Below are 12,304 nucleotides of genomic sequence, written 5' to 3' on the forward strand. Positions count from 1 at the left end.
CACATCTTTCCCTTTACAATGAAATATCAGAGAGGACAGCCTTACAAATTTACCATTTAAGGCCTGCATTCTTCTCCAGATGATACACGGGTCGGTGTCTTTTGTGATGGTTGAGGCAAACGCAATCCACGAATCACACTTGGCTTTCCGTATAATTTGTGTTCTCTTTTCTCTTAAGTCTTTTATAAGTAATTAAGTTACTGGTGGCCAGGATACTTGCACGGTTTTTCTCCTTTTTGGCATGAAAGCAATCCGTATTCCACCAGTGATTTCAGTGAATGTGATATGGTTTGGATTGTGGAACAGACGCATGGGCTGCAGTTAGAATCTGATTGGTGATGTAAGTGGTTACATCATCAATAGGCTGTTTTTCAACATAAAGCCTGTCCAGAAATATTTGGGCAGAATAGCCATCCCGATTAGTCTTTTTAAACTTCCAAGTGGATCATTGATCAGGATTTGGAGTTACCTCTGTTTTTAATGAGCAAATAATAGGAAAATGATTGCTATTAAATGGATCGGTTAATACTGACCATGTCATGAATGGAAATATGGAGAGTGGACAGATTGACAAGTCAATTTCAGAAATAGATCCTGTAGGCAGATACAGGTGGGAGAACCAGTATTTAGTAAATTTAGATTATTATTGTTCAAATATTCAATTAGTTTGCCCCTTGCGTCCATTGCAGTAGATCCCCACAATGGATGGTGGCCATTAAAATCACCGAAAAGACAAATTGGCATTGGGAGTTGCGTAATGAGGTTGTCCAGTCTGGAATGGGAAAATAGTATTGATGGTGGAATATAAATGGAAACAACAGTAACTGAAATGCCAACTGCAATACAAACTGCCACAGCTTCTAGAGTGGTTTGTAATTGAATGTGCTTGGACGGTGTATCAGAATTAATAAGAATGCTACTCCTCCACGGGCAGGAGACTGAGATCCTATCTTGTCTGCAGATGATATAATTTCAAAGTTTTGGTGAAACATACGGTGACAAGAAAGTTTCCTGTACGCATGCACCTATGGGATTGAACTGAGCAAGTAAATCCTTTAGGTCATCAGAATGACTGACTAGTCCTCTGCAATTCCATTGTATGATGTACCTCATTTTGGTTTAACTGAGGATGATTCTTCTGTTTTTTGTATGAGAAGTATTTTTTTCATTCTTTTTTTGGGAATGTGGGGCGTCCAGTATCCACAGTGTCATTCGTACAAAGTTCTAGTATGGGTTCCTCATAATCTGAGGGTACCTCTACTTCATACCTCTACTTCATAAACTTTGTAGTTTTCTTACTGTCTTTTGGTTTCAATTTTTCACTATCATGCGAGATCACTGGAATATCAGCCGGAATGTTAATTGGAGTGTTGATAGCTTCACTGGTTTTAGTTTGAGGTGTGTCCTTTCAAGAGTTTGATAGTGTTGTTTTAATCCAGTTAGCTAGAGATGTGCCAAGGGGTATTAATACATCTATTTGAGCTGCTGTTGAATGAGTGTGAGATGGATAAGAACAACTGGGCACAGTCAACATAACTTGTCTGGTGCCTCAGGGTATGTCACTTTATGTTCTATTTTATATTTTTGAATTTTCTTGCCTGTTTTCCACATTTCACATGATTTAGAAAAGGCTGGGTAACTACCTGTGCAGTTGAGGCAAATAGGAATTGAGGCTGAACAGTGTACTTCTGCAAGTACAGCTTGTCTGACCTATCTCAGATAGGCCAGACAAGCTGTACTTGCTACCTGGGAGTATAAAATGCTGGTGGAACTGATATTCAGGTGACACTCAAGTCAAGTGGACCCAATTTCGGCTAAGTCCGGACGGTCTGTGACAGCCAAATCCTCTGCTTGCACCTTCATGATGGTGGGATTGTTAGCAATCCTGGGTATAACCTCCATGCACAAGTACATGGTGGGTGACCACCCAGGTGTGAACCAACGTAAGCAGGCGTCAAGGTGTGGCGCTCACACCACATGGAGGAATGCCGCCCCTCTATGGTACCAGGCAGTACTAGGTGGTAGATGACTCTCATCAACCGGTGCAATACCACACTTTGCTTATTGGAGGCTTGAAGTGGTGGAACCCATGTTTAGTCTCTAGAGCTAAGTTCTGGTCAACCTTTCCCTATCTCTTCCATCATGCAGTATCACTGATGACTTTTGAGGTTATGGTGAACATCGTGGCGAGATCCAATATTCCTTACATTTCGAGGGTACAGCTCTAAAATGGTGTTCGCAGGGCGGTCGCTAGTTAGTACACCGGACCGAACCTATTGGTAACTCTCTAGGAGGCTTCCAGATCATCTAGTGTATAATCTTGCTACATCTACTCTGCCAAATAGTGACTGGAGGGAGTCCGAGTAGTTTATATGCAGGGAGCATTGTCGAGGCCATGTTATCTCAAGGATCTGGGTATATTCTTACCATGTGTACGCCATAACCAAAAATTTCATTACTTCATACAGCATGACCCACCCACTTTTCCTTACTATTGAATACACCATGAATTGTCAAACTAATAGAGCAAGCTTATCTGCGAAAAGATCTAAACCTCCCAAGCGCTTCCTAATTCATTTCACAAATATATGTGTTCTCAATTCTAATCTTAATGATGTCCATTTCCACTTGCAGTCTACCAAACCCCATGTACTTTTTCTAACAGAATCTCAGTTACCGGTTGATTCAACTACTGCTCATCTCAGATGCCCAATTATTTGCTGTATGAGTCCTTTCGTCTCGAAGGTGGTACTTGTGCATATGTCCATTCTGATATTCCCTGTCAGAGACTTGGCAGTTTGGAATCTACTCTTTTTGATCTTCTCTGGCTTAAAATCCCTCTACCTCATTGTGTAAAATTCATCTGTTGTCTCTACCGTTCTCCCAACTCCACTAATCACTTGGAGCTCTTTGACTTCCTCTACTTGCAACTTGACTTTCTCCAGTCAAACTTTCATAACAGTGAGGTAATTTTCCTTGGTGATTTTAATGTTAACAACTCCAGCTGGCTTCCGTTTTCTAGTCACACCGACCCAGCTGGTCGAGATGCTGAGGCTTTTGCAATTACTAATGACCTTGCACAGATTGTTCATTTAACTACAAGAATACCGGACAATCCTAATCATACAGCCAAACAAGCTTGATCGTTTTCTCACAAACAACCCTTCTAAGTACGCAGTCGAAGTGAGAGGTCCTTTAGGCACTTCAGGTCACAACTTGGTGATCGTCTCTTCTCCAATAGAGCCTTTATCTCATGGCTATTCCCAACCTCGTGTTTTTTGGCATTACAAGAATGCAAAATGGGATGACCTGCGAGATTTCTTTTCTTCTTTTCCTTGGTCAGATTACTTGGTATCAGAAGTTTCAAAACTTCTGATGCCAACGTTTGCTCAGATCGTGTCAGTTAAATTATTCTTGCAGGAATGGAATCCTTTATCCCATACTCCACTTTAAAATCTCATCCTTTATCTAAATTTTAAACCTTGGTTTACCAATAAATGTGCTAAGGCTGTTCAAGAGAAGAATGTTGTATATCGTAATTGGCTTGTTTCTAATTCTTCCGTTTCATTTTCTGCCTACACCAAAGCTCGCAACAATTGAAAAGCAGTTATTAATCAGTCCAAACTAGAGTTTGAACAGGCTAAGAGTAGAAAACTTGCTTCTTGCTCCAGTGGTAGCCGAGCATTCTGGTCCCTTGCCAAAGTTATTGGCCGTGACTTTCGCCCATCTCTGCTCCCACCTCTGTCAAAACCAGATGGTTCTGTTGTCATTTCAGCCACGGATAAAGCTGACCTGCTAGCATCCCATTTTTCTAAGAGTTCATGTATTAATGATCTTGGTAAAACACCTCCCACCATTCCCAACACACTCCATTCAATGCCTCCTGTGGTCTTCTGTCAAAAGGATGTCAGAAGGATTTTGACGAATCTTTATGAAAAGAAAGCTCCAGGTCCCAATGATATTTCTCCACTTGCTCTCGAAACCTGTGCTCCTGAACTTACTCCTGTTCCTTGCCGCCGTTTTTCACTTTCTAATTCCAAAGGTGTTTTTCCTTCTGCTTGGAAATTTGCTCATATCCAGCCAGTTCCTAAAAAGGGTGACAAATCCCTCCCATCCAGTTATCGTCCCATTGCAATTACTTCTACTCTTTCTAAAGTAATGGAGAAATCAATTAACCGCCAACTCTTAAACTACCTAGAAACCTTCCGTCTGATCAACGATCGCAGTATGGATTCCATCAATGTTGATCCACTGGTGATGTTCTGACTTATGTTACCCATTTATGGACTAATTCAATGGAAAGGTTCGGTGAAACACAAGTAGTTGCTCATGACATCTCAAAAGCTTTAAGGTCTTCTAAACAAGCTTCCATCTTATGGATTGCTAACTGTTCTTAGTAATTGGTTATCCAGTTTTCTCTCTGATCGTTCACTGAGGGTGATGATAGATGGTTCTCTGTCTTCTAACTTCTCTAATGCCGGTGTCCCCCAAGGTTCAGTTCTTTCCCCCACTCTTTTCCTCTTGTATATTAATAACCTTCTTCCATTGACTGGAAATCCTATCCATAGTTTTGCCGATGATAGCACATTGCATTCCACTTTCCATTTTGAGAAACCTTGCCCTGTTCAATCAGCTTCAACTTCTCAAAAATCTGCTACCAATTCCTTAAATGCTGGTCTTCAGGTAATTCTCCAGTGTGGTAAAGACAATTTAGTTGATTTTAACCCTTCTAAAACTCAGTCTTATATCTGGCAAAAAAGGATTCTTCTGCTCCTATGCTTATCTTTAGTGACACTCTGATTTCTAGGCAAAATGATATATCTCTTTTGGCGATTACCCTGACTTCTAATCTCTCTTGGCACAAGCACATTACAAATATTGCTTCCTCTGCATCTAAAAAACTTGGTTTTCTCTTTCGCTCTTGGTGTTACTTTTCTTCCAAACAGCTGCTCACTCGGTATAAATCGCAAATCCGCCCTGCCATGGAATATTGTTCCCACATCTGGGGTGGTGCCCCCAAAACCTCTCTCTGGCTTCTTGATTCTATTCAGAAGAGGGCAGTTAGGTTAATTAATGATTCATCTCTAACAGAGTCTCTCCACTCGCTGTCTCATAGACGTACTGTTTCTGCTGCATTCCTCTTCTACTGATACTTCCATGGGCACTGTTCTTCTGAATAATTCCCGCTCTCTCTTACAAAACAGTCCGAACCCGTACCGCCACCAGTCAACATCCTGTCCAACTTCAAACTCACGGAACCAACTTTTCATCTTCCTCGTTGAATCATTCAACTGCCGTTTTCTGGAACAACCTTCTTTCATACGTATTTCCTGAAAATTACTGTCTACAGAAGTTCAAGTCCAATGTCAACAAATATTTTCTTTCGTCTTCTCAGCCTCCAACTCAAGTACGGTACTAAGTACTATAGGTTCTAATACCTCTCGTGTTTGGGGTTTACATAAAAAAAAAAAAAAAAAAATAGTCACCTAAGAGTTGCATTCACCTGTTCCAGTGATTTTGCAATTCAGTGATCCCATTCTTGCAGAATGATTCATCAAGGCTTAAAAAAAATGCTTATACAGCTGATATAATACATTTGTCTTGAATCTTTGTCTGGCAAAATGAAATTTAAGTTTAAAAACAAAAAAAGAAGTCAGATGGGACCAGATCTGATCAATAAGGTGGGTGCAAGAGCAATATGTACCGATATCAACGCATTAGATATGGGTACATTAGAATTATTCAAATTACTGACATGTAAGCAGGAGCATTGTGTTGGTGAAACAAGACATCATTTTTTTTAGCATTCTTTCTCTTTTAGACTTGATAACATCGCATAATTGATGCAACTGGCTAGCATGATATACATCAATACAGTTTGGTCTGTTAGAACATTCTTCCATAATTACTGTTTGGAATCCCAAAATATTGCCATGACCACCTTTCCAGACAATGGAACTGCCTTTGCCTTCTCAGAAAGCTATGAACTAGGAATTTTTTTTTTTTTTTTTTTTCCCCATTGTTTGGATGGCTGCTATGACTCAGGCTGATAGTGGTGGATCCATGTATCACCTATGATTACAAATCTTGCCAAAAAACTTTACAGATCTGTTGTTAGAACTGATGTTGCTATCAGAATATTTTGTACCAATTCAAGAATGGCTATAGCCTGCACTTTCATGGATTGATAATCATCAGTCTGGCATATTATATATTGTGTCAATGTTTTCTTGCCAATTAGCAAGAAATAATTTTTTTTTTTTTTTGATTACCACTGTATACGTTATCTGCAATGCTCTTTCACTTCAATTTGAATTCTGCTGCTCATTTTTTAATACCACTTCACATGATGGAGTAGATGCACCCAAAGTATGTACCATATCACCATGAGTTTATTTCAGCATTAAAACCTTCTGGTATCTTTTTACAGTACAACATTCAATTCTGTCCATGATCTAAAAAACAAGACTGATTTAAATGGGCTCTCCAAAAAAATAAAAATAAATAAAAAATAAAATTATAAACCTATATTTTTCATTTCTTAAAATTTGTTTATGGACAAAATAGTCAAACAGGATTATGTTCATAATTTTAGGGTAATTATTTCTGTATGAGGCTATAAAATTTTCAATGCTACAAAATTTTCGTCCTCTAGCTTTTATAAAAAAACTTGATATAAAGTACACAATTGGAGTCCATAGATACATAATATGCACCTTATATAAAATAAAGCATTTATATACTTTATAAAATAAAATAAAACTCTGCAAATAGCACACAAAAACTTATATTACTAAATCAAAAAATTAATTCACCACTCCACATTCTGCACACATTCTTGTACTTGATCCTTTTTTTGAGCCATCCTGTTTAGAAGTTTCAGACTTAGTTTTTGAAATATTCAGAGAACTTGTATTTTGTAGACTATCTACTGAAAATAAAAATGTGTATACTTTTCAATAAAAATTCAAAAAAATAAATAAAAAAAATTGATAAATAATTTTTATTATCCAAAATCATCACATTGCACAACTACAAACAAGTTTTATCTATAAACAAATAGGCCATCCAATTTGAAAGACAAGACAGTTTAATACATCTGATGGAGCTTGGTATATTTATTCAAATTATCTATAAAACAGTATACATCTGGTGACTATATTTACAATGAAAGAAGTCAATAAAATGCAAAATATTTCTCCTAATTCTAAAAACAAACATTGCAAAGTCCTTCAAGATACTGTGGCATCACATAATACTTTTTGTGTTGATGCAGATTAATTCACATTATGAAATTTTCGATGTAGGTTAGTAAAATCATCAAAACTGGTGTAGGTTCTGTTATTTCAGCAAAAATTCAATTAATCAGATCAAAAGAAAATTAACACAAAATGGATAGCTCTTACTTTCGTATACATTGCTATAATGGTAATACTACAATTCTTTCATTATACATTGCAAGAATTAAAGGAATGAAAACTGCAAATATTATAAAACAGATTTTCATAAATTTCAAATTCTTAGTAAAGACAAAGTTAAGAAGGGATTCAAACATCTACAGTATACATTATTTCAGTTCAACCAAATTCAATCATTTCTTACTTTTAGAGTTGCATTCTCTTTTTGTCTTTCATGCATTGTGCTTTTGAGATGGTTGCTTTAGACACACTGATTCCCTTTGTTTTCTCATTTGCAGTGCCTGATAAGTGTGCTCAAATAATAACATCTTTCTGATTCTGCTGTTTAATTATTTAAATTTTTTTGTATAGTAATAATAAGTAATTTTTATTTCTAATGACCTAAGATGTGCATTGTGTTTAAACTCAGAAAAGGCAGATAAAGCTAACAGTTATGTAACAATATAAATTTTGATATATAGTGAAACCTCGAATGTAACACATCAGGGAACAACATTAACACCTACATTCCAAGCGAAGCAAAAAATAACCCCTCCCCCCCCGCAAAATTTTTAACATGAATACACAATTACCAAAACACAACCTATTAAACAAATTTTATTTCTCTTCTTTCTTTTTTTTTCTTTTAATTTAGTATGTTGCTGCCAGTGGATGAAATGGTTTGAATGTTTTAAATGACAATGCACAGTTAGTGTGTGTGTGTGTGTGTGTGTGTGTGTGTGTGTGTGTGTGTGTGTGTGTGTGTGTGTGTGTGTGTGTGTGTGTGTGCACGCGTTTACAGGAATCCAATTTACAATTATAGTACATAAAGAAGAAATAATGAATAACTCAGCCGCATAATCTGACAACCACCATACCCGAAGGATGAAACATAAGCATTGGGGGAATATTTTTTTCTCTAACAGATATCCCTTTCACTTAGATGATTACGATATTCCTAGAAATAATGACATAGCAAAAACCAACATCTCAGGGAATCATTTTCCATGGAAAATAGTGAATGCAGCTTGGTTACATCCTGGATCAGACTACTGGACTCAGCAAGGCTGTACTACACTGGCTTATAAACACAAGTGAATTTTACAGTAATGCAGTATAATTATGGGAAACACTAACTGTAGTCAGTGGCAGCAACTTATAAAAATAAACAATTTGTCAATCCATGCAGAAAATGTGTGAATTAACAGTTATAAAATACATTACATTATTGTAAAATGCATTATGCTTTTAGCAGTTTTTATTATTCTAAATGTAATTTCATTTTAAAATGAAGAATAATGAAGAATGAATAAAAATACCTGAAAAAGAATAAAAGGGAAAATCGTTCAGTCACTAATGTCCTGTCTTTTCAAAGGGAAGTTACAAAACACTCCTGCAAGAAGGATGCACATAGTATTTCCTTCTTTAACTATGAGAACAGCTAATGACCCATCCCTCGAAGATGCTGTCTGTCATTGTTGTTAGGTTCTTGGACATCAGCAACTAAGGCCATATTGTTCCATGTATACTGTCTGTAAATTGCATGTCCTGTGGTCGAAAAACCAGAGTTTCGGGGAGAAAAACCATGCTACCCTTGCCTGAGACTGACTAACTAAGCCTTGTTGTGAAAAAGGCACATAAAAATTCCTCCCATCATTGAAGGGACTCGAACCTACCTCCTACCAGGTCTTTTACACCCAGTGTGGGAAGGACGGTGATTCTACCAACTGTGCAACCTGCAAGGGCTAGGTATGAATAACAAGCTGAATACTGTCCAACTGAACTACTCTTGCTGAAAAGGGTGAAATATCTGGCAAAATAAAGTTTTAAAATGGTGCAGCAAAAAATAAGTAATTATTTTCATCGAAGGCCTATGCATATACCGATGAGCCAAAACATTATGACTACCGAGTCTTTATGCAAATCGAAGCAACTGCAGTTGAACTACACCACATTCGCTGGTCAGGACACGGGGTATCAAAAACACCTGATACTGAGCTCCATTAATCACTGTTACTCTTGTTCTTCAGATGGGAAAGGCAGCAGACTTAAGCGAGTTTGACAAAGGCCAAATTGTAATGGCCAGGAGACTGGGTCAGAGCATTTCTGAAATGGCATGGCTGGTGGGGTGCTCACGATCAGTGTGGTTAGTACCTACCGAAAGTGGTTCGAGGAGGAGAAACCCACGAACCGCCAGAAAGGGGTTGGACAACCACCACTCATCGATGCTCGAGGTGAGCAAAGGCTCTCCCAGATGGTATGTGGCAACAGAAGGGCGACTGTTGCGCAACTTGCCAGTAATTGGTAATTGGATTCCTGGTGACAGGAGTAATGTGACATAACACATAGTACATCGAACCCTGCTGAAAATGGGGCTGCGTAGTCACAGGCCACTCCGAATGCCCATGCTAACCACGGTTCACCGACGACAGTGCCTACAATGGGCACACGAGCATCGAAACTGGACTTTGAGTGATCGGAAGAAGTTCATCTGGTCCGATGAATAGCGTTTCTTGTTGCACCATGTGGATGGTTGGGTACATATGTGTCATTTACCTGGGGAAGTGATGGCGCCTGGATGCACTGTGGGACGAAAACAAGCCAGTGACAGTGGTGTCATGTTTTGGGCGATGTTCTGCTGGAATACCCTAGGTCCAGTTATCCATGTGCCGGGCACTCTGATGCCTACCACCTACCTAAACATCATTGCTGACCAGTTACATCCTTTCATGGTAACAGTCTTCCCCCTCTGGCGGTGCTGTCTTTCAGCAGGGTAATGCACCATGCCACACCACCTGGACTGTTTGAGACTGGTTTGCAGAACATGAGGAGGACTTCCAGGTATTGCCCTGGCCTCCAAATTCCCCAGACATCAATCCCATCGAGCATCTGTGGTTTGTGTTGGAACAGCAACTCCGATCTGCATCTCAACCACGGACCTTACACGAGTTAAAGGATCTGCTGGTTACATATTGGTACCAGATACCACAAGACACATTTAGAAATCTTGTAGCATCCATGCCTCGCCGGGTACGAGCTGTTTTGGCTGGACGTGGAGGACCAACATCATATTAGGCAGGTGGTCATGTTTTGGCTCATCGGTGTATGTGTTATTGTGGCTGAAAGTTCCGTTTGTTTTGTTACCTATGAATAAAAATAAAATGTAACGCTTTTATTTTTAAAGAAATAAACTAAAAAGTTACAATGTTATTTAAAGATAATTTTAATTTTCATTTCATTTGAAATTACTATTTATATTTTTAGTTCTTTCTAATCAAGGCTCCATCGATCCAGTCTTTTTTTTTTTAATTATTATCAATTAAAATTATTTTTATATTTATTACAGAGGTTTTTTAATCCTTATATTCTAGAATTATAAATAGATACTTTTTAATTGTTTACTTTAACATTTTATTTTTGGACATCGCGAGCCACAAAAATTTTGTCGCGGGCCGCCAGTTTGACACCCTTGCTCTACTGTATTCAAAGACAGTGCCTCCAATGAGAACGAAATATTTCACACTTCAAACAGTAAAGGCTACCCATAATTACAAAGTGTGAATATATTAAAAATGAAATTAATTTAGAAGAGTGTCTGATTAATTAAGAAAACTGTCTGTGCTGTGGAGATACCAGAATTGGCATACTGCCATTGTAAGAGATTGGACTCATTGCTGAATCAAGGCTTGGATAAACAATTTTTTGATTATTTTTTGCTCAGACTCCAGATACATTCGCATCACAGAAGTAACAGTCACCATCGTAGTTTTTTGGCTCCCTCTGTACCATGAGTATTGCAAACAGCACCGAATTTTTCCTTTTGGCCAACTAGCACTGTTATCTATTTGAACATTAGGTACAAATAAAATGTGATGCTCACACTTTATTCAGGTCACCTAAAGTACAACTGGTAAATTTTCTGAATATCCATTATGCCTGTACACCATTTTGACTTTATAGGAAAGAACAGCACACACACAGCACAAGTGTGTGTGTGTGTGTGTGTGAGAGAGAGAGAGAGAGAGAGAGAGATTAACTTTCATGGCATTAGAATGGATTCAGACCTTACCTGAAAAATTTTATAATCAAATTGTTAAATTATGAAATAACAACAGATACATTCAAACAATTAAATAAATAATGAATAAATAATAAACAATTAGTTGAATGGGTATGTGAGTGGCATAATATATGGGAGAAGCAATATGTACAATGATCCAAGAGAAGGAAGATCCATCTAAGCCACAGGCCCTGCCACTGTGACTAAAGTGGAATGCCTAGAAATTTTATAGCAAATGAAGTGAACATTAGCCAGGAATCTGTTTACGACATAATGCACGAATTCATGCATGTTGATGAGTTCCAAGATTGTTGTCACTTCCACAAAAGCTGAAGAGGAAAAAGTGCTTCCATAATTGTTGGAGCTTTAAAGAGAGAGAATGAATTTTTGTGCCCAAATTTGAATGCTGGGTTTATCACTATGACCAGGAAACAAGAGAGATTAGCAAAAACAATAGAAACATTCATCTTCACCAACTCCCCAAAAAAAGCAAAGGTTGAAATGTCTGCCAACAAGGTCATGTTGTCAGTCTTTTGGTACTAAAGAGTATCTAAGAAAAGCTAACCAAAGGTGTTTGCCTCCTAGCCAACAATGCTCCTGCTCACAAGGCTGCTCTTACAGCCAAGTGTGCAATCAGGTGTGGTTTTGTAATTTTTCAACACTCCCCTTATTCTCCCAACCTCTCAACCCTCATATTTCTTCCCAGCCCTTAAAATTAATAAACTATTACAGGGCAGCAAATTTCGATTTGCTTTCTGCTCAGAGTGAGGAATTCTATTCAAGAGGTCTGAGAGAGCTTATCCACCTATGGGAAAAATGTACAGCTATAGAAGGTAGCTACACAGAG

At 38.1% G+C, this 12,304-nt stretch overlaps 1 protein-coding gene across 4 annotated transcripts in view; it reads right to left on the bottom strand.

The window, feature by feature from the left end:
* Nucleotides 1-12,304, bottom strand: part of woc (zinc finger protein without children) — a 717,317-nt gene that overhangs the window by 575,711 nt on the left and 129,302 nt on the right. For 3 of the 4 annotated variants that reach the window (XR_016547396.1, XM_090381482.1, XM_090381484.1), the window contains exon 5: nucleotides 6,816-6,931. Coding sequence is in view for 3 of the 4 variants with exons in the window: in XM_090381482.1 (XP_090237608.1) it covers nucleotides 6,816-6,931 (116 nt within the window). In the remaining variant the exon portion in view is untranslated. The remainder of the gene's footprint in view (nucleotides 1-6,815; nucleotides 6,932-12,304) is intronic. The other variant, XM_090381483.1, reaches the window with a different exon arrangement.

The sequence above is a fragment of the Mastigoproctus giganteus genome, chromosome 9, assembly GCF_048544385.1.
Source record: "Mastigoproctus giganteus isolate SK-2022 chromosome 9, ASM4854438v1, whole genome shotgun sequence".
In the NCBI taxonomy this organism is placed as follows: Eukaryota; Metazoa; Arthropoda; class Arachnida; order Uropygi; family Thelyphonidae; genus Mastigoproctus; species Mastigoproctus giganteus.